The sequence below is a fragment of the Rhipicephalus microplus genome, chromosome 2, assembly GCF_043290135.1.
Source record: "Rhipicephalus microplus isolate Deutch F79 chromosome 2, USDA_Rmic, whole genome shotgun sequence".
Taxonomy (NCBI): Eukaryota; Metazoa; Arthropoda; class Arachnida; order Ixodida; family Ixodidae; genus Rhipicephalus; species Rhipicephalus microplus.
Window position 1 is genome coordinate 220,267,012 of NC_134701.1, and position 23,946 is coordinate 220,290,957.

General features: G+C 41.4%; 1 protein-coding gene across 1 annotated transcript in view; it reads right to left on the reverse strand.

The window, feature by feature from the left end:
• Positions 1 to 6,683: 6,683 nt before the first annotated feature.
• The window catches only part of LOC142774979 (uncharacterized), a 103,516-nt gene continuing 86,253 nt past the window's right edge, over positions 6,684 to 23,946 (reverse strand). Inside the window, exons 5-7 of the mRNA XM_075876148.1 lie at positions 19,453 to 19,537; positions 15,787 to 15,952; positions 6,684 to 7,884 (exon numbers count right to left, since the gene is read on the reverse strand). Coding sequence (XP_075732263.1) covers positions 7,881 to 7,884; positions 15,787 to 15,952; positions 19,453 to 19,537 — 255 coding nt within the window. The 3' untranslated portion in view covers positions 6,684 to 7,880. The remainder of the gene's footprint in view (positions 7,885 to 15,786; positions 15,953 to 19,452; positions 19,538 to 23,946) is intronic.

The window sequence follows — 23,946 nt, forward strand, 5'->3', positions numbered from 1 at the left end:
CACGCGACAGCGAGGAGGCGGCCTGATAAAGGTGGCTTGGTCACGTCGTCAATGACGCGCATGGGCTTGCGCTGCAGCGCTGCGCCATGGTCCGCTGAGATGGTCAGTACACCGTCCGGTATATTTGTGATGGCACCGTACTCCCGCGAGAAATTCATACCCAAGATGGCCTGTTACAACACTCAGAAAAAATAACGAAGATTGGGACGAATGATGAATCCCCGATCTTGATTCGAACTGTGCACGAATCCCGGTAGACGTCCTGGTAGGCATCCCGGTAGGCGTCAGCAGCTAGCCTCCAGCTCCTCTAATTTGTGGTCCCGTTCATTCTATTTTCAACTTCTTGAGTTTGTCGGCCAGATTCGCACTCATTATTGAAAAGTCTGCACCAGTGTCGACCAGTGCCGTCACGTCATGACCGTCAACTGAAAGTGCAATGTTGGCGGTGACAATGTCGTCTTCCGTCGATTCATTCGAAACGTGCGGCGTTTCGTGTGGCGGTAATGGGGGATTTTCAACTCTTCGGCGATTCGCAACCTCCCCCCCCCCCCCCCCCGCCCTAAGGCTTTTAGTTTTCCCGGTGTGGACTGGGAGGTATTCCTCTTGCCATGTCCATGGAGCTGCCTCTATTTGATTGGGGAAAATGACCAGGAGAGGGTGAGCGTGACCGCAACTTAGGAGAAACGTCCCGCGGGATCGTCGTGCTCGTATCACCGTTACGTCTTCCGTCGAAATAGCGCCGAGGGGTAGTGAACGGAAATCCTTGGTACCCGGCGACGCAGTGAGGACAATACCACGCGATGTGGCCTGCTTCCCCACAGTGGAAGCACACGGGCTTGTAGTCAGGGGTACGCCAGATGTCGGTTTTGCGGAGTAGAGGTCGCATCGGCGTCGACGTTTCCCTATAGTACCAAGGCACTGTCGGTGGCTGTTGCTCGTGGTACTGCTGTGGTGGCGGCATGTTAGATGGCTGCTGACGAAGAATATCTGCATAGGTTGGCCTAACCGTGTCAGTGTTCGGCTCGGGAATTTAAAGCGCTTGCCTTAACTTTTGGCGCACTTGTGTGACCGACGCAATCGCGCAGTCATTAGGTGTGGCGGTGAGCTTCTTCACCTCTTCTTGCAGAATTTCGCATATCAGGTCACGCAAAGAACGCTCGTCTGGGGTCATTGGAGTCACGGCGGTTGCGCTGATTTGTCCGCTGTTGTTTGGGCGGGCGTACTGGCAGTAGCGTAGCTGTAGCGCGCATTCGATGGCGGTCGCCTTCTTCCAAAATTTGTCGACACTTGAAGGTGGGTTCCGCACGAGACCAGCAAAGAGCAGCTCTTTAACACCGCGCATGAGGTGGCTGATCTTACTGCTTTCGGACATATCGGGATTGGCTCGATGGAAGAGACGAGCCATGTCCTCAACAAACATAGCAACAGATTCATTTGGCTTTTGAATTCGTGATTCGAGGAATCGTTGTGCATGATCCCTCCTTTCGGTGTTTGCGGAGGTGTCCAGGAACTTCCGCTGAAACTCGTGCCACGTTGCCTACATGCGATTTGTGAACCATATGCGAGCCCCGTCCTGAAGAGGGAAATACACGTACTCCAACTTCTGTGCGGCGTTCCACCCGTTAACGTTGGCTGTGCGCTCGAACTCCTCAATCCAGTCATCTGCGTTCTCATATGTGTTGCCGTGGAAGTCCACAGGATTTTTAGGGGCGAAAACGGTCACCTGTGTCGTGCTTGGGCTGGTCATGGCAGGGTTAGTGCTTGCGGGCGCGGTCATGTTTTCCGGCCAAAGGCCGAACTCGGGGCTCAGGCCTAACAAGCGGTGACTAGCGCGGTGAACGGGTGTTTCGACGAGCGGAAGTCTTTGTGGACTAGATCCCGGTATCTGGGATTGATACCCAGCACCTCCACCAGTGTCACGATGTAGACACAGCAGAAGTCGAATGTAGGAGAGCTCACGATATTATATGCAAGGCGCTCGTAAAGAGGACCAGGCAAGAACTTCATCTTCCTTTCTTGCTGCGTGAGCTCTTCTCTGCAGGTTAAATGCGGTAATATGAAAACGCAAGGAAGAAAAGAATCCAGAAGAAAAGACTCCAGCGCGCGCAATCGAACGTGACACTATGTGTCGTGAATGCGAGGCGTTAGCCACTGAACAACCGATTGATACCTTCTGCAATGTTCAAACAGCAAGCTATTCATATTTTTCACTTACCTCTTTCGGCGCGCATCTCGAGGGGGGGGGGGAGAACTATCGTGTTTTCAGCATTCTCAGCAAATTGGCACAATGAGCGCGTGGCAGCTCTCCCCTCTCACGCGTTCTTTGGCCCATGGAGAGTCATAATATGAAAACCATGACATGTGTGTCATGAGTGTCATGATTTACATTTCATAGTCCAGCAGATCTTGCGGTAGTTTTGTTCACATGGCATGTTGTAAAACTGGTATGGTATGACATAATTGCATGGCGAATACAAGCGGCAGACCCTAACATGAAAATCTTGACATGCGTGTAATGTAACAACATGACTACATGCCACGCTCATGATGCGCTGGCGGCCGTTTCGCTAGCTTCACTTATACCAAATTTGGTATTACGGGACTTGAATGGATGACAAAGGTATGATACTGGTGCACACATGATAAACATGAGATGCGTGTCATGTAACAACATGACTACATGCTACGCTCATGATGCGCTCGCGGCCGTTTCGCTAGCTTCACATGTACCAAACACGGTATTACGTGACGTGAACGAACGACATAGGTAAATGACATATCGAAACATGATAATCACGACATGCGTGTCATGTAACAACATGACTACAAGCCACACTGATGATGCACTCACGGCCGTTTCGCAAGCTTCTCATATGCCAAATTTGGTATTACGTGACGCAAATGTATGACGAAGGTACGTGACTAGTGTGAACATAATAATCATGAGATGCGTGCCATGTGAGAACTAGACTACATGCCACAGTCAAGGCGTCAATACATCTCGACATCACGGGGTGCGTGTGCTCGCTGGCGTTCATTTCGTCACGTGACACTGGCGTTGCCTCGCTAGGCGCCAGTCGTGTCATATACTCGCAGGCGCACGTCACGCTGCGTTGCGTTGAAGCCTGCGCGTTTCTGTGCAACCGGTGTCCCTCCGTCACGAAAAGAGGGAGACGGAGTGTTGTGTTGATAACGCATCGGCATAGAGTAGTGTTACTCTATAGCATCGGGGCAAAATGCAGCACGTCGCATTTCGCGCCAGTTGCCGTCAGGCCGTGCCGATGGACGCTGGTTACGCCTGGCGTCAGAATATACAGCGCTTGCGTTTTGCTAACATAGCGTCGATGTGCCCAGCATGTGCGCTTCCGCGCTACATTGGAGTATCTTGGGCCATTCATGACGTGCTCGCGGCCGTTCCGCTAGCTGCACATATACCAAATTTAGTGTTGCGTGGCGTGAATGAATGAAAAAATACACGACTGGTGCGAACATGATAATTCACCACGTGTGTCATGTAAGAACATGACAACATACCACGCTCATAGTGCGCTCGCGGCTGTTTCGCTAGCTCCACATATACTAAATTTAGTATCTCGAGACGGTAATAGAAGATAAAAGTAAACGACACATCTAAACATGATATTTACCTCCACCTCGTAACGTTGCGCTGAATTAAAGTGACATATCAACATTTCTCATTTATGCTTCGCATAGCATCGACTCCGAGCGTACGTGGGAACTGGCAATTTTTTTCCTCAGGAATAAGAGCAGCAAATTTTCTTGAAAAACGAGCTACTTAACACTCTCGAAATAGGATTCGAGTCTGTGTTCACTGTCACTGAGTTCATAAAGACCAATTCATGTGTGGCGCATACCCATATCACATGGCACGTGGTATGCGGGTATACGCCCCACATTGATATACAGGGTGTCCCACGTAACTTTAGCCAGAGATTAATAATATACCGAAACACGCAACTGCCTGTAGTTAGACTATTTTTTGTGTTCTCAAATATTGTTCAATTAGATATGTTTAATTACCTAACATTTCAAGAAAAAAATTAGATAAAAATTTCAATGAGATTGTTGTAGATTGGTTTGCAAAACGTTAGATTAGACAGTTTTGATATTTGTATGTGCTAGGTATTAGTGTGTTTTGCTAATTACAAATGCCCACGAATTACAAAAAGGAATACCACGTGACAAACCCGCTCATGCGCCAGTGCGCGCAATCATTCTAGTGGTCCGTAACGTTTCACATACTCAATTAGGGCTAGAACAATCAGGGCAAAATTATTTAGGGCTAAAACTATTTCACTGCAGGGCAGAAAAAAATTACGGGTACTGCGGATTTTTTATTTCTTAGGTTTTATCACATGGCTATAAATACAGCTTCAGATAATCGTGGCGCAATATGCGAGAATGGATGTAATCAAAAATCAATCGGTGCTTTACATTTATAACAGCTATAAAAATAAAAGAATGAAAAAGAAACTTGACACCGTTACTGAATGTCAAGCCAGTAACACGTTCACCCCAATTTGAGGTGCAGCATTGTCATTGCCTAAACGACAATGAAAGATCTAGCGCAAGCAATACAGGCTAACGAATTTCGAATTCTGTTTCTAAAGTTTTATATTTTACGTAGCGTGGGATTGGAAATGTTATTAAACATTGATATTTTATATTATCAAATGCAATCCAGCATTCTTGATGCTGGGGAACATTGTAGAATGTAATATAACGATGTCTTTCTTACCATACATACCACTGCACCCTCATAGTCGTTGCCATGCCGGGAAAGAAAAGGGAGAAATTCTTGCGACTCAATAATACCAAATGGTGATACTGTAGGTTCAAAATTCTTATATAGGAATTCTCACTATATCGTTCCACAGCGATGGTTGGCATGGCAGACTGCAACAACGGATGTCATTGGCAATATAATTGCTGCAGCCGGTGTTCGTCGCAGCTAGCGCTCATGCAACAAAACAAAGGAGTTTCTTCCTCAATAAAACCCATGCATTCCATGTTGAAGTGTACTATTTTACCCAAGCGCTTGCGGGCACCTCTCGAAGTATGCTTTCGAGGTGCGTTCTCTTCCAATGGAATTATGAATTTAAAGACATAGATGCAAACGCTGCGTGGAATTAACGTGGTGTCATAACAGGTGTCACGCAGAATGTCCTAATGTTTGATTAGTACATTTTGATGATTGTAATAAATCCATGTAGTCGTTCCCAATAACTAAGCAAAGGTACATCATCATTTTGATCAGACACATCGACTATCCATCCATGAGGAGCCAGGTGTGCAGTTCGCAGGTATTCAAGCTCTGTTTCAGTTCAATTTCATGGCACAATGTGTCATATTATCTAAATTGACCAACAGGCAAGAGCTTTGTTGCTGTCCATGCGCTACAACTTAGAAGAAGCTCAACCAAGTTTAGCGAACGCCTTTAGCAACAACTGTCTTTGGTCGAATGAAGAGTCACGTGATCAACCATGCACGAGCACTAGTCCCTGTTTCAGAGAGCAGACTGCCATGCCTCTTTTGCCATAATCCAACTATTTATGATTTGTAATGTCCTCAAAACAACAGATGGTCCGTAGGGTCACAAGGAATATACTGAGTAGCCTACTTTAATCTTCATAAACTTCTTCCCCTCGCATCAGAATGCACGTATGACTCTCTGTACTAGTTTCCATGCTAGTTCTTGCAGCAAACGTCCTCGAACAAATCACCAAGGTTTCTTAGCAGGCTGCTCTTCAAGCTCACTCTCTGATGGTCTAACATGTGTCGCGCATACCTGTTATTTTTACAGCGAAGCTGCTTATGTTAATCCTGTGCCGTTGGGATTATAGGTGTGGTCATGCTAAAGAACGTTGTGTGACCTAGGTGAAGAGGGAGCCTAATGAGAAAAGAATACGGAGTCATTGAGAGAAACTTACGCGAGGTGGGGTATTCAAAGAGTAGACTTAAAAAGAAGGGGCTATCTTATTTTATAGGTACAAACATAGGTAAAAAGCATACGTAAGGTGGGTGGCTCAAATATAGGATTCAGAAAGGCCACATAATGATGCGCTGTTTGGCAGTAGTTTCTGGTGGTATTAAAACTAGACCTAGCAACTCAACGTGAACACAGCTTTTTAATACAAATTATCTTATATGTAGCACCAAAATTAGGTCTAGCCAGTGTACCGCAATGATACCATCGAGAAGCAAAGCTCCAGATTCTGAAAAATCAGAAGTTAAACTGTAGGTTACAGGAAATTCAAGAGCAGGCAGAGGGAGGAGTCCAAAGTGGTTCACGCAGGCAAGACCATTCAACTGAAACTGGAAAAAAATCGTATGTTGCTCAATTAGACAAACAAGAAAGAAATGATTTAGAAGTCACTGGGGTAAAATGAAAGAAACTTTAGGGAAGTGAAGGAAAGGACAATCGTATTCGTAGTCCGATGAGTTCCCCTTGCGAAACTGGATAAATATTTATTACTGTTTCTGAATTGTTTGTTCTACTGAAGATATAGCGTTTCATTAGCTTCCTCATTCATTGAAAGATACCGTCTCTCGAAATTTTTATAGTAATTTCATAAATTACAGGGGCAAGAATCAAGAATTTGAATGTGTATGAATCTCGATGGGCAATAATTTCCCTCATGAGGCATGAGCTAGAATCAATATTATAAATAACAACCGTAATTCGCTTTATTTATTCACGCACCTTGTTATTTCAAACAGTATGATATAACATCTCTTTTATATTTACAGGCACTCACTGTATTGACTAGGGGCGGAAACGCTCGAAACAACAAACAGGTTCAGTGTATGGATTTAGTATGAGGCCAAACATACATGCACCCCCGCGCGAACACAAAGATAGAGATTCCTAAGTATTATGTTGGTATTCACGTACGCAAATGAGCATAAAATCAGCAAAGAGAGCTTTTCACCGCAAACACAGAGAATGGGCCAAGCTCGGAATGCACAACAATTTACTTGAACAAGTTCTATCTATAAAGCACTTCACTTTTTAATTCTTTATGTACTTCCGTTTGTGCTTTTATTGAGGTAGATATTGTAAGAACAATTCTATCGAAAATTCACCAACGCCGCTGCTCTGGTGATCCGCATAACTTTTAGTAATTATTTTAATTCGTGCCACGTTCTCACATTTCAATCTAACACAAAATCCAACATTTCTAGCCTATGAGGACTTGTGACCTCGTATGAAAATAGAAGAAACAGTAATATTTTATGGACAAGTGCAGCCAATGCTGAAAATAATTTTCGGCACAATCACACTCCAAACATGCACGAATTAGCACATAAACAAGAATTTTTATTTAAGTTTAACGTTTTGCAGGTAATATGTGTTTTTCGGAACGATTTTGACACAAAAAACGCATTCGTGGCCAAACGCTTAAATCTCATGAGCAATTTTTGCTGTGTGGAACATTTCGAAATTGGGGCCAAGTGGTCGCCTTGGCATCCTCTGCTTGCTGGAAAGTTGGTTCGCTGTTTTTTTTGTTGTTGTTTCGTGCATGCGTAAACACACGCGCTACCACACACATACATAAGTACAGAGATTGACAGACATGTTTCAAAACTGCGGTTTGATGAGGGTAGTTCGCTGGAGATGCCTTTGCGTGTCACCGCTTCTCCGAGAGTAGACACCACACTTATGAAATATAACAACGAAATGTCTCTTTTACGAAGTTCGCATCTTAACACAAAATGTTCACTGCGTGGATGACAACGGAGTAGGAGGATTTTCTTTATCGCTCGAGGGACCCTTCCAAAAGGATTCTCGGACGGATGATCACAGATATGGTGTTTCTCTGCTGCCTACAGGAGGCATCAGGACGCGCAGGCCTCTGTCACCTGCACAGAAAACAAGTTGCGGATGACTTCTGTATTGACAATCAACACAGTCTTTGTAGTATTGATGCTTCTATCAGCCTGCACAATTATTACAATGTCCATCTAGCTGCGTACTTGTAATTGTTACTATCATGTACTCCTAAGCTCATGTACTCTTGCTGTTGCATTTTATCAGTAGAGCTGTCTAACCTTGGCGAGAAAGGAAGAAGAAAAGAAGGAAACGCAGGGAAGTCAACCATGCGCATGGCTGGTATGCTACCTATGGTAGGAATGGAGGAAGAGGGGCTGATGGTGGGTGTGGAGAGAGAAAGAAAAACTAGACGATGACAAGGTAAACCACGGCATAACCACGCAGCATAACTAATGGTGGGAAAACTAAGTAGGTGCAAAGCAGCTCCTAGTATAGCATATCATCGCTAGGACTTGTATGTTATTGTTATGGGGTGGAAAAAGAGTGCGACGGTAAGGAGATTAACGTTAGGATGGGGAGAGAGGATAAAAGGAAGAGAAGAGAGTAAATTGTAGCTTAGCCACTCATAGTACGTCATACCAATGGGGGGGGAAAGGGGAAAGAGGATGAATAGGAGTAATGTGAGGGTGAAGAAAACAGACAGGGAGTGTGTAGTGGGTACATCAAAGCATAGCCCTGCATAGTGTGGTAAACCAAAGGAGTGGTGAAGGGAAGTGAGAGTGAGGAGGGATTATGCGTGAGTGGGGTGAGAAAGGAGGAGAGAGCGTATCGAGCCTGTCCATGTGAGGCATATTATAACAAATAAGTGAGCAATGAAACAGAGCGAGCGAAGTACCGGTTTCAGGGTGAGGAGGAGGAAAAAAGAGAGTACAAAGCCGCCATCTTTGTTTCTTTCGTGTTCGTGCCACTAGGGCATAGATGCCGTGATTTATGTCTATTCGTTTTCAGTGTTTTTACTCATGAATGAACAGCGTGACTTCGCGCTTACCTACATAACGGTCTTTGTAATCGTGTCTTGTGTTTCGCGCGACTATTGACAGTAAAGTAAAGTGGATGTGTTTCAGAAAAAGAAAACAAAAAGTAACGCGCGGCTTTCATAGTATGTGGCTCTGCCACAAGCATGACCTTATTGAAACAGAGCACGCTTTACAGGTTGCTCTTCGTAATTGCGTTGCACGGTCATGTATTAATTCTCTGAACATTGTGAGACTATTTAATGATTTCAAAGACGATATTATAACAAAGTGAAACACTGCATACGTGTCAGATGACTAAGTTATTTTTTTAGTACTCGTGATTGTCTGGTCATCTCAGAAGGTGCAATGCTTTCATTGGCTTCATGACTTGCCCAGTCGGCCGACACATGCACGGTCAACATGAAGCAATGCTAAATAACGAAACTGCGTTTTGGTTTTACGACAATTGCAGCTTTAAGACATTTTGTTTAGGTACAAGTGTTGTGCTAATTTATTCTTTTTTTGCTATGACTGGTTCTTCTCTTAAAATATACATCAACAGTTTCTTTACCGGAATGTGTTCTCGTAATTTTACTATGAAAATTACATTGCACAAAAATAATATATTTCAAGTAAATGAAGTCTTTGCATTCATTGTTATAAAAGAAGAGTTTCTTAGGAGAAAAGCCTTTAAAATACATAATAGATGATTTTTTATTCTATGCGTCAAAAATATTCACAGAACTGACGCTTGAGGAAGCTAGATCAATCTAAGAAAACCTAGTGTCCAAGTAGCAGTCGGAAAGCAACACGTTCACATTCGTACAGTTTGTCTGTGTGTATTGTTAGGATTTTTTTCTTCTTAATAATTACTTCCGCTATGAGATATTTCAGTTCTTCTGTACAATTATTACAGTTTGTAAATAAAAATAAAAAGACTGTCCAAGTCTTCTAGCGTATTTGACGTTCTCCAACACATCAGCCGTTATAGTGCACAATTTCCTCTTTGTAATAGAAAGTAGCAAATACGCTACTAAAAATGGCAGCATATCCACGGGGTGAATGATGGAGAGTGGGGCGAAGCATCCGTCCGTCCATTCATTCTTGCTTCCATCCGTCGATGCGTCCATCTGTGTGACCGTCCATGCGTTCATCCGCCCGTCCGTGCGTGCGTCTGTTCGTGTGTCCACTACGACTACGACGAAGGACGAATAGGTGCCACTTTAAGGAGCTTCGCCCCTAAATATCCAATTGTTCAACATGGCTGACTGTCAGTCAAGCATAACTGCCTTTCCGTTTCATTTGAAGGGGTGGTATTTATCATGGTTAGGTCCAGATGCATGTTTTCAGGAATGTTTTGTATGCATTCATTAAGCACATCTGCTTTCTTCACTAATGTTTATCATCATGAGTGGTCGTCATCTTCATCAGCTGTGAGAACTTGGCTTGCCTTGGTTGTCTGCCTCGGATGTGGTCGCTTAAATGTGTCTACTGGGCCTAGTAAAGGTTGCCTTCACCGTTGCATCACAGTATATTTACTTTACCACAAAATGATGTCTTCTACTGTTACAACTGCACTTCACACGTACCTTTAAGGAAGGAGAGTTTGCTAAGTTCGCGATCACACTCTGCTTCAGACACTTCGTGAAGGTCGCCGTCTTCTCCTTTTATACAGCGTTGAGGCGAGTGTTCGGTGTCACTGCCAGGTCCGTTATAAGGCGGTCTCAAAAAATAAAGATATGAATAGTCTAAATTAGTAACATTTTGTCCAGTACGCTGATGTTGCTCATTTAAGTAACATCAGCTGATGTTAGTACAAGTTAGATGTATGGCAATAAGCTGATCACAGGTGTTAAATAAAAAACACCGAAACATTTATGCCCTTGACGAGGTCATGTCACATCTTATTACTTGAGGATTTTCTGCTCGTACAGGAGATTCTTAGTGATTCGCTCGCAACCGTTTGTGATATGTAGAAAACATTTAAACTGTGGGTTTGATCTCCCTGTGCACAGAAACGTAACAGAGACCTATTGCCCGTTTTCAAGATGACAGAGCTCAGCGATCGCTTTAGTAGCGCAGTGAGAACTTCTATAAAAGAGCGTGCATCACACTATATACATAGTTCTCCGGTTGTCTAAAATTTAGGAAACTTCATAATTGAAGCCAGCGTAAGAAAACAATGGGCCTAGTAGCAGGCGTGGCCGGATTTGCCTACATTGCTGCAGCAGTGCAATATTTATCTATTTTCTATCTGTTGGCAAGCGAGTAACGTTTCACGAAGCACAAAATTCTTGTGTTCAGAAAAGTGATAACGCTGCACATGCATATCGCTCACGGTTCATATCCATCGTAGTAAAGCACTTTTCTCTTCACGTTTCGTTACAAGTCAGTCGATATGCTGACATTTATTATTTACAATTAAACAAACATATTAGTTCTCGATCTAGGTCACCTTGCCGTCACCAGATCTCAGCTGATATCTGCTGAGCGAATCACCTGGCGTAAATCTTTGGGCTACTGGGCAACTTTAATTCCTATGATACTAAGTCCATTATCCTTCCTAGCAACTCCCAGGAAGAAATAGCCAACCACCAATCACCGCCATCATAAAATGCAATTTTGGGAATAAATAAACAAAAAATAAATAAATAAATAATAATAAATCCTTAGCTTTTTGTTTATTCAACATGCACAAAGCGAGGCCACTCAGTTTTCGTAAATCAATGATGATAATGATCTAATAGAGAGGGTGCTCACCCACAAAGGAGCATGAGCCATGAACTGGGTGACGGTATGCCTAAAGTAATGAACTCTAATACCAAAATCTATCTGAAAACATAGTTTAGCTATAAAACTTCGAATAATAACAATGCTTACTGAGCAAACGGTCAGACCATCTGTGTTCTCTGACGGAAATAACGACAAATTACAAACTAAGAATCCTTATAAGTAGGGATAGACTAACACGGTATTCTTTTTGCTGCTTTGATGAAGTCAAACACAGTAGAGCATACATCCCTGTGGCAGTACTTTAGGGAAATGCCGCCAAGTAATAAAATTTCTGTAACATTTAGTACTATTCCCAAGCTCTGGAATGGGGCTTCCAGGAATCTTTTTCTTTTATAAGAATGGCGATGACATAATAAAAGGAAATGTTCAATTGTTTCAGTTTTGTTGCACAAGATTCGTTGCAAACAAGGCTGGACTCAAGGCGAGAGTCCAGCCTTGTTTAGGTAAAAATTCAGTTGAGGAACTTCACAGCGTAAACTGGTGCAACTTCTAATTGTCGAGATACACACCACTCTTTATTTCAGCAATGCCTTAGATGCTCGGAATATATGAATTTATTTAGTGATAATTTACCTCTTTCACATTGCAAGCAAGCATTTTTTAACTTTAATACTTTCACGTATGCCATATTTGGTAAAACTCGGAGGAGATGTCAACTCAGGGATACTGCGGCTAAAGATTCCACCCTTATGTTTAATTATAATCTATGGTAATTTGACACCCATAGCGAATTCAGTATTTGTACGTTTTCAGAATCAAACGACGAGACGTATTCATTAATTGTAAATTTCTTGCCGCAGAAAGTGCAGCACATACTGATAGAGAATCACTAACGATCGCTTCTGCTGATTTCCTTGAGGGAATTTCGCGTAGAGCTATACCAATAGTCATTGGAGCTATACCAATAGTCAAGAATACAGGGGTAAAATTTGTGAGTCAAATCAAAAAGGAACAACCAAGAGAAGAAGAGAAGATGCCAACCTCAACCTTTCCTTTAGTCACACATTCGTTATTCGCCATTATATTGCTTATTCTAAGTGAGCTACTTAGTTGGCTAACTGACCCCTCCAACACCAATGCACCATTTTTTTAGCGAAGTGTATAATCAATTTGAATGCTAACCATTCATTCTAGATTATCTGTAGGTGCAATATGTCTCGATTTTGCACTCATCTGTTCTACCATCGCACGTGCAAATATAATGTGTGGCGTGTGTAATCACGCTCAGTTTGTTTCGAAGAATAACTGCGGTTATTGAATGAAAACGTACAATGAGTGTCTCTGGTGTGAACTGTTTAGGAATAGCTGTACAGTCACAATATTAAACCTGATCGGCAGGGAAGGTCGGTCCACCTTCATATACAACACATTGTTTGCAACAAACTTTGGGAGACCCAGGCACATATGCAAAACTTGTCTTTTCAACAGTACTAGGGGTCTCATTTCATAGGCTGCACTGCCAGAAAACAATACACACCCGGATTCCATGATAGGCCACACGTACATTTTATATATAACTATTAGCGTATCTCTTCTCTACCCTATTAGAGTTTGTGAGCTTCTGTAACCATCCTATGGCACGCATTTTCTTAGAGTATGCAGCATCGATGTGATCTCTTCACTTTAACGTATTGATATATATTATGCCTAAATATTTGAAGGATCTACATGTAATGAGCCCAATACTGAAATTTAGTAAGACATAAATAACCTTTTTATCGAAAAATGCAAGAAGCAAGCTTTTCTTGAATCCGAAGTCATTTGAATGTTTTAAAGCCACGCTTCTATTATAAGAATTTTTTAGATTCTGGTTTAGTGAATACAGATCTTTATTACTCGCAAAGAATGCAATATTGGCGACATACACATATAGCTGATTATGTTTATTTGATGGAGTAGAGCTTTAGAATATGTTAAATTAAAGTGGCGACAAGACAGCCCTCTGTGATCCGCCACGTTTATGCTTTTTCGCCTGACCTTCCTGCCTTTTCTCACTCTTACTCCTTTTCTTTCACTCAATTCTATGGAGCTTCAATCTCAATAGACTATGTTACTCGATAGTTTACGTTTTATAGTGACTGGAGACAAATGTGCGACGCCTATAACAACATAAAAAAAAAAATGGTTGGCTGAGTAGTTCTTCTAGGTTTGAAAAATTTCCTCACGTTTGCCTTGTTTGTCTCAGTGGCGCACTAGTCGCCCTTTCTTCCGGCGCATGAAAAGTCTCCGAATACGCCCATCCCTGTGAACATAAACGTTTTCGCTGCTCTTAGCACTGTTTATTCTGCTATATGTAATATCCTTTCGATTTGAAGAAACTGGAGTACGCTGCACTGTCTTCAAAGCTGGGAGGATGAGATTGGCCGCCACCCATGTTCTATCACCGTGATCTTTTTCAACCCCTAGTTATAACTCCTGATATGACAAATCTCTTTTTTTTAAATGAAAAAGGGTGTCTACGAAACTGAGCGAAACAGAATTCATTTTGGGAGAACGCAGCTTTATTACCTTCCCTCTACTAATTCATAACCTACGCATACCAGTGATATCGGCACAAATAATCACGCGTATGTTTCACGTTCTTGTATATATTTCTTGAGCAAGTTGATGGACCCAGCAGTGGAAAAAAGTTTCCTCTGAATCCGGCCATTCTCAGTTAGCCAACAAATGGTAGTCACTCTTATTATCAGTAACCGGAATTTTCATAATGTTATATATTTCTTTACGTGTGCAAGGGTGCTGCAAAATGACCGAATACAATTTTCATTTTATGCCCCATTGATTTTAGTGATGTTTCAGTGCGTTGTATATTTTGCTTACGCAACCATCATTGCTATTGTTTCACTGTTTGCAAAAAAAAAGTATAGCATTCTTTGAGAATCGTCTACCTCAGCGAGAGCCTTGACTCCTTGGTTGTACCTTTCTCGCAAACCTATTCTTTGTTATCTCGAAACCCAGCCCAAGATCTTTAATTGGTATCTGGAACTATGAGCGAAACACTCATTGCATTACATAGCAATCTTCATTATTAGGAGAACAAAGTGAACTATCGGTGTGAGCTGTTAATATTCTCCGAGACAAGTGGGTGCACTTATCTAATTAAGGGGCAGATGGCGTCTGTACGAACGCTCCTGGTTCAAGCAACCACGGCTATTTGATGCTTCGTTTCCGGGAGTGCACAAGTAAGGCGCCACCAAACATCCTCCTACTAATTAGGTTCCAGAAATGATTACACCCTTTAGTTCGGGGATTTAGTGTGTTAATATGTATTTTATCCTGGGTGTATCATCCGGCAGTGCGTCTAGCTCGGACTTTTACCGGAAGAAAAAGAAAAACTCCGGCTCGCTTTATTGTTCTATATTTGTAACAAAATTTTTGATGTTGTATGCTCTAAGGAAGGCTGCATTATAATTCAGCGTACTTAGCTTTATCTTCCATGTGTTCGACTGCTGTCTGTGGCTATGTTTGTTCCAACAGTATTACGTTTGTGTATCATTTTAAAAGATGCGTGTGTATTTTTTAAGTCTCTGCTATGGAAGCATTTCTGGCTTATGTTGTGAGAGTTTGTGGCAGTATTAGAGTGTGTATTATCAACTGTTGCTTCAGCCCTCACTGGGTCCACAGTATCTTGTGTATAATTAAAAAATAAACGAATGATAAACACAAAAGGGCAACGAACCTTATATCTACTAACTAATTAACCCAATATTTATTTTTTGTATATCGCCAATTTAATACTGATCCTTTAGGGTGGGAGCCTTAGATGCATCATCATGTGCGTTAATTGACCATCGGCATCGGCGGGAAAAGGAGAGGTTCAAAAGTTCTAAGCACAGAATGACGTCAACATAGAACGTCACCACGACGTGGCAGATCCCCAGAACTTGCGACGCTACTATGACGTAATGGCATAAAATCGTCACTTGTTAAGAGGTGTGTCTAGTACGAAGGCAATGCGAAACAAGGCCAGGTGCGGAAGGCTAGAGATGGCTTCGATCTTAAAGCCAATGCAAAACTACATTATGTGCTGCAAGCTTTCGGAGGGGAGCAGGGAAAGAACATTACATCGACAAAGTAGAAAGAGAAGAAGAATGCTCTCGCCTTCATTTGAAAGCACGAGGCATCATATGAGCCCTTTAATTGTCTTAATAACGCCACGGGACAAACAATAGGTGCACTGACCGACTTGACGTCCGGGGTTTCCGATAGTCGGAGGGCTGCACAGTGCTGACCAGCTGCGATGAAGGCACCCACTGCTGGTGCGAGCCAAGTTCCCGCACCAGTTGCTGCTGCTGCAGCCGACCGTTGCGGCAACGCTCCAGCGTTTGCCGCCCCGTGTCACAAACCTCTGTGTTCCCGAGAAAAGAAACAGGCTGCTTTTACAAACTAGCACAAATTCAACGCATTAAAAAACGTGAAACATCCCGGAAAGGTCAACCGACAAGGTGACGTCACGCAATCGTCAGTGATTACAGGTTGTTTCATCTAACTGAAACTTGAAACTGTAACGCAACATCACAAACAGCAAGAAACCGGAGCTCACTATAGAAAACAAAAACACCCGCGAAGAAGGTGTGTTTAAGAAATAGTACCTATCAAAGAACCACTGTGGCTTTTGAAACATATTTTCTCATTGCTGAGGGAATATAGCCGAACAGTGTCCCACGCGTATCCTTCTTTATTATTTTTTGCGGGGGGGGGGGGGTGATCAGCTGTTTCTTTTTTGACTATGACCCCAATGAAGAAGCCCGTAGAGTTTTCTCAGATGATTTATGTGCCTGCTTTTCCTGTTTTTGTCAAGTAAGGGGCCCAGAATGAAACAGAAGGATTTTTCGTGTAGTAACAATTGTGTTTCGTGAATTGGCTCATATATGCGCCAACTGTTGTTGCAATATAAAGTTTCTTAATTAGTAGTGTGCTTTATAAGATGTATAGGTGCTTTTATAATATATGGGGTCAATCTAGGCTAAATAGGGATCTCGCGAGTAATGTAAACGCAGGCCTGAAAGAACCCATGCACGCGGGTTATAGAAGAAACTGCACCTCGACGTAAGCTATGGTCACTTTGTATTAAAATATTAAAACAAATTTTTTAAAAATGTTTGAGCAGTACAAGCGGACAGGATTACAAAGCCCGGTGGTTTGAGGTACAACCAGCTGGAAGCGTGAAGTACTGTCTTATTCGCTGACGAAGTCAAATCACTGGTGACGTGTAAAATAGACTGCGCATTACAGAAACAACCAACAGGTCGCCCACGAAGCAAAGGTTCCTAACTCTCTGTGAGCACCTGGTGCATGCTCAAAAAGTAACTTCGAATAACCCTGGAATTTATACATCCAATAACTGGCAGAATATAAGGCGTTTTTTTATTTTTGGTAGCCTTTATCGCTAGTCTAGTAAACTCATTATTCATGGTCTAAAAAATAGATCAACAGAAACTTTTTATGTGTATTCTGTGTTAACCAATAGAACCTATCGATATATAAAAGAACCAATCACTAGTATCTCTAATATAGCATACGCCCATTATGTATACCTATGAACTGTCTCAACTGCACAGCGAGGCTAGAGAAAATTAAGGTATACCTTAATTTTTTTTTAGTCTCGCTGTGCCATAAAGGTGTAACTGACTATTGCTGTATCTTTATAGCTCAATAGTCATTTTATATCCTTAAAAAGTAGGCAGGAAAGAACCAGCTATTTTTTTACAACAGCAAGCACGTGAATGTGCAGAAAAGCGTACAAGTGCTGTGTGTATTCAAATTTTGAGGCCGTTTACCATGTCTTCGCATGATGCCTCTCCTGTACAGAATATGGTACGCAGGCCAGAGTTCACAGTCCAACGCAATAAAGCAACCTACAATGTGTTTGTTTTGCACAAAACAAAATATTATAAGTTAGTTATTCAAGTCACCTATAAAGTCCCTAAAACAACATTCGGACCAGCTCATAGTCAGTGATATTGGCATCCATCCTCATAACCAACGAAACCTTTATCAATTATTTTTGAAATAACGCATAAATTTTAGCCATGGCACTAAGAATTTTTAGTTGGCATATCATTTAATTCCTTCATTTGATATGTGCTTTGTTTAAACAGTGGTTTTATGAACAAACCATTGTCATCAGTTGATAAAAATTCTGCTTTAGTTGATACGAATAAACTTTTTGGACCACTTAATACATAATATCACTAATAATGGGTATTGTATAATTTATTCAACTCCAACTCATAGCGTTCAACAGCACATTACAGAATCGCTATGTACACTTGTGAAAAAGGTGAATTAAGGGGGTTTGCATCTGAAAAAGAAAAACATTTGTGCATCTGAAGAACACTGCGCATCTTTAATCTGGTGTTGATATTTCACAAGAAAATGAGTTATTCTCATGTAGAGACACATAAAGGTAGATATAAAAACATGGACACAATAAAGCAAAAAGTACTGCAGAAACAGCATTTTCTTTGCGTTATAGCTTCTCAGTTTTAGTTATGTTCGTGTTTCCACGTCGAGTTTTTCTTTTCTATGAACGTCTTCCAAGTTTCTCTACCGGCAGTTTTCTAAGCTGTCTAAATTTTTTGAAATAGAATTGCTAGGAATAGGGAAGGACAATAAAGAAGAAAATGTAGAAACGTTGGCCAAGTTTTTAAAAATATCTCTGTTTCTCATAACGGTCACCAAAGTATTTCACATTAGGCGGTGGTTTTGAAAGTTTTCTCTGATCTTTTGAATCGTAATAACTTCAAAGAAATAATTAAACAATAATGCCTATTTTATGTACAATGTAAAAACAAAAAGTGGGGTAATGTTAAGCCATGGTGCGTTAAGCTAAGTTTCGCAGCTTAACCTTCACATACCAAGTATAACTGTAGGTCTAATTGCTTTTGCCGTATAAGTGCTGACAAGAATCAACTTACATCAATCAGATACTCAATCGGGTATGAGAACTTCACTCTGTTGCAGTAGAGGACTAGCTCTAAATGCTTTAAAGTTGCAGGCGATGTGCTTTCCTAAACTTTAGGTGCATCGCAGGCTTCGAACACACCTGATACTCGAAGTTGCTTTTGCTCAACGACGGTCACGAGGAGCGTCGGCCTGAAGATGTAGCTGCAGCGGTGACCACAAGAAGGCGAAGAGAAAAAAAAGCATAGCAAGCGGGTAGACATAGACTGCAACACCACAAACACTATAGTGAATTCCGATCGTGAGGTGTATGCTCATGTGTTTTGGGGTAATTTCTTCGTAGCAGATAACATTGAGCAGATTATTTATTCTTCTTTGTTACAGGTTTCTTTTGTTTTGCTTTTCAAGTGTGACTTTTGCACACACAATATCACGAACTGCATTGTGATGCCCTACGCGTAAAAGTTTTTCGCAATTAAAATTCAATCTTATCTGAAATTTTTGATGTCTATGTAAGAATCTAAGTTCGATTCATATTAGAAACTCACTCGAATAAGCAGTGATTAACACCCGCTGCCTTTGGCAGCCTAAACTGCTAAGTTTGAATAAGGCTATCATATAATTCATTTTGTTAGGAGTGTTCTGTTGCGACATAAATGTTAATGCCAGTACTTCTATTTCGCGATATTATTCACATCAAATGTGCGCTGTGATGAAGAATATGTGTGTCCTCCTGATTATTTTATATTCCCACTAGTGATTTTGGGCTGGGACTGTTCATAAGAGAACCCTGTAGGCAATTCTGACACTGGAGTAACATTAGTGAAGATACCAGGAAGTTGTTAAAGAACACCTAGTAAAAACATTTCGTGAATTCACCCCACACCTATGATAGAAACAAGCACGTTTCCAAAGGAAGTCACGAAACGAATACGCACTTACGGGGCACCTGATAGAGGTTGACAGCAGGCACAGGCGTGGGTACTACACGCTTAACTTTAGAGTAGGTCTCTTCATCTCCGGGAGGCTGCGTATGGACATGATGGACCGCATAAATGAAGTGAAAAGGCAGAAATTTTATCTTTTTGTGAACAGACAATAACAATGCACATACCATTCATACGTGATGCATAGACGATAAAGTATGTGTGCGTAGCCGAAAAAAAGTAGACAAGAGAGAGAGAGATAGAGAAATATATAAAAGTAAGAGACAGGGAGGTTGACCTAGAACTGGTTTGCTACCCTGTACGGGTGGGGGGAAAAGGGTCGGCAAGAAGATAGAGATAGAGAGGTATAAAATAAATTAGAAAAAAGTTCACATGTGCAAACATTCAGGGAGTTCCAAACACAGTATCGTTTGGACAGGCCGGTTGAACGCAAGAAGCGCAGGAGCGCCTTCACAGCCTTGTTCTGCGAAATAAAGTTCTGTCGGTAGCGCAGAAGTCTTTCTTCCGAAAAAGTCTGGTTGTCCAGTTCATCTAGTGCTTTGCAGAGTGACTGTCTCTGCGAACAGTACTGTGGGCATTAACACAGAATTTGCCAAGTTGTTATGTCAATGCCACAATGGTTGCATGCAGCAGTGTCAGCCATTCCTATGCGGAACGCGTACGCATTGGTAAATGCGACGCCCAGACATAATGTGCACAGCATAGTAGCGTCTCGTCGGCGCAATTCTGGAGCAAAATGCTTAATTGAACATTGCTTCTCATACCAGGTCTTACCGTGCCCTAGACTACGAAATGATGGTACCAAAGGAAGCGTGAAAGAACGAACATCTACAAAGCTCAATATAATAAAAACAGCCTTCATAACTTGCAATGCGGCCACCGCAAACTGAACGCTGCATTGCTCTGAAACAACAGATGCTGCTGCGAATGTGTAGATAACATGAAGAAATTTGTTTGTGCTTTGACGCCTTTGATTAGTTTTCTCTCTTTTTCTCTAATTCGTAGTCATTCGTGAGATTGAAACAGCCCTAGGTGGATTCATGAGGGGGCTTATATCTCCAAAAAATCATGTGAAGAAAAAAAATAATGGTAACGAATATTCTTTTGAGGAGGTGAATTTTTTACTTTTGCCAATTAATTATTTCAGACAAAGCCATTGATGACTATATAAAAAATTTGATCATTTTAGTTGGCCAATCAAGTATAACTAGTACAAAGGCTCAACGTAACTTTATTGGCGTTAAAAAATAAAGTTTTTTGTTTAATCTAAATTTCTGAAAAGCTGTCATTTATTATTATTTAGGAGGATGCTTTGTACCTCCTACCGATAAGCTGCCCTAGACCAGTGCATATCTGGAAAACTGAGATTATGCATTGTTAAACGGTGTCACCTATCCCAATCACGGCCAGGTTGCTACAATGCGTTTTTCAAGAGATTCTACACGGAATAACAAAGACATATATACGTATTCGTTATTAAGTTAGTACTTGACAAAAGAGGTTCACGCAACCAATATTATAACGTGAAGCTGCAATATCTTCGAACGTTTCCACGTGCAACACATCTAACCATGCCATATGAATAAAGTGAAAGGCGAATCTGGATATTTATTGCGCATATTACGTTAGTATGAGTAAGAATAGCGAACGAGGCCAACTGTTTGTGTACGACAAATATAAAGAACGTTTTTCTCTAAAGTGATTTCTTGCATTCGAGCCTTGCACTTGCCACAGATATCAATCAAGCGTTAAAAAAAACAAATCTATAGCTATTACTTTCATGTTTTTATCTCACATGCTTTATCAAAAGTTATTTCAAGGTCAAACTCAAATAATGTGGAATCATTTTCCTTCCCAAAAAGAAACCAGAAAGAACATAAAATTTTCTGGAGAGGCTTACTAGCTGAAAGCTCTTTATGGACAGACAGCTTGACGAGGGGGTGGAGAGGGAGGGGGACAGTGAACCCTTTTGAAGGCATGTCTACAAAGTTGTGTAGTGTACGTGATAAAGCAATCCTAACATATATCTACCAACTTGCAACACAAAAATTACATTGGAAGATATACTGCGTACATAAAAACTACTGCGAAACACCCTGACATCAAAAATAGTTGGAAGATACTTCTATGATCATAAGTAAAATTACAAAAAAGGGAAGACACTACAACGATAGAACTCTAAGAAAACGAAACAGCAGGCGCACTCTATACATTTTTTTCTTTGTGTAAAACTTGTTTTATAAAAATCTAAATCAGATGTAAGATCACTCAGTGTTATTAACATCAGTCTAGACTCAGTGACAACTTGTACTTAAAAGCACTTTTAAAGTGAGAAATATTTTCAAATATGTAATATTTCTTCATATAAACATTATTCACCTTGATAAATTTTTAAAGCATGTAGTTGCGTTATTGAAAAACTTCCGAATGCTGTATGTTCATTGATCCTTGTTTACATATATGCATGTCACCCTGGCATGCAGACATAAAGATTCGCGCTGACCATTGTTGCCGTTCATTACCTGAATGATGGCTAATATGTATTAGAGTTGGCTAAATAAAGGCAAAACATTTGTTGGCGTTGGCTAAATCCAGCTATGGCTGGCAATACGCTTGTTTAACAGCAATTGTAGTCACGGTTATGTCTAAATGTGATAAAGGCGCGGTCGTTCTTGCGTATACATTAGAAGAATCTATTCTTTCTGTTTTATAGCCTATTTCTAGGCGGATCATTTATTGCGAATGATAAAAATTTTGGCAGTTTAACAAGTAGTTAGTGAAACTTGGTCAACACCTTGTCCCTGTTTTGTTTTTCGCAAAAAATGATTGAGCTAACAAACTCAGGCATACAGAGGCTTTTCAAGAAATGTGACTGAAAATCCTCAAAAATAGAGAATACTTTCTTGATGCCTTCATAATTACTTTATCCGTAGCAGCTGACCTCTTAAGCTTTCCGGAGACGTCGATCACGGCAGATATAAAGAAAATAAACATTTTTTTGTTATCGTAGAGAGGCGGTCAGGTCATTTGAGAGGGTTGGAATCCTTCTTGCAAGAATCCCATCACCGTTTTGAGATGACAAACAAGCTTATTATTTGCAAGGTAAAGAATTTGACCAATTGCATCAGCAAAACTTAGATTGAAGCGTTAATGAGCGCAACAGACGACCGGAATAAGGTCACTGTTTTCAGCCATAATTTATTTACTGTCAGTTCTCCTGCATTCGTCCTTATACAGGTATTATACCAGCTATAATCACAAGCAGAGGCTGTACACACGCGAAGCCAAGTCAATCGATGGTTGATATAATGTAAAAATTGATAAGACGAGTTGAACAAGGAGCAAAAAACAATTCAAGATACTGTAGACACCAATGAACAATTGATAAGGAGTCCGTATCGGCGTAACGTGGGATATACGGTGCTCGGCTGCTGTTATAAAGGTTGCGGGTTCGATCCCGATTGAGGTGGTCGTATTTTGATAGACGCAAAATTGTAGAGAGCCATGTACTGTGCGATGTCAGTGCACGTCGTAGAACACCGGAAGGTCAAAACTTCCGCAGTCGTCCACTATTCCATCAGAAAGAATCATGTGGTGGTTTTGGACGTAAAACCTCACTAATATTATTAACAATTGCAAAGGCGCACAACGGCCGAAAAGAAAAGAAGGTAAGAAAACTTACCTGCAGATGCCAGTACAGTAGGCTAATATATCAATCTATCACGTGGGTGGGTCTACGTGTCCGATAACTTTTGAGGCGTTTGATGTTTTTCTTCTTGCAAGTTATTAAAGGGTTCATTCCTGGATGTGCTACCACTAATATTGATATCCCATAAGGCTCAGACATTACACGTGGTTTCTCTGTGTTGTGGTGGGACAAAATTATGCATTCATCTAACTTCGGCGTTCAATTATACTCCTGGAAATATACAGAAATATTACGAGGTGCACTTTCGGTTAGTCATATATTATGTTTCACTTCATCATCGTCATCATCATCAGCCTGACCACGTCCACTGCAGGACAAGGAGCTTTCCCATGACCAGCCAATCAACCCGGCTTGGCGCTTTCTTCTGCCACGTTATACCAGCGAACTTTTTAGTCCCATCGGCCCACCTAGCTTTCTGTCTCCCCTTCGTGCGTTTGCCTTCTCTGGAAATACAGTAATTACCAGCGCCTATCCTGCCTACGGGCCCGGCCCATGTCCATTTCCTCTTCTTGATTTCAGCTATGATATCCTTAACCCCCGTTTGTTCCCTAATCCAATCTGCTTTCTTCTTGTCTCCTAAGGGTACACCTATAATTTTCCTTTCCATAGTTTGCTGCATCCTCATTATAAGCTAAACCTTCTTTGTAAGCTTCCGGGTTTCAGCTTTGTGGGTGTATACCTTGCTCTTGAGTTTTAGTTGCAGATTACCATGATTGATTTAGTATGCTTGCCGAATGTGATCCACTTCATTATTATTGATCCAGTTATTTCAATCTCATG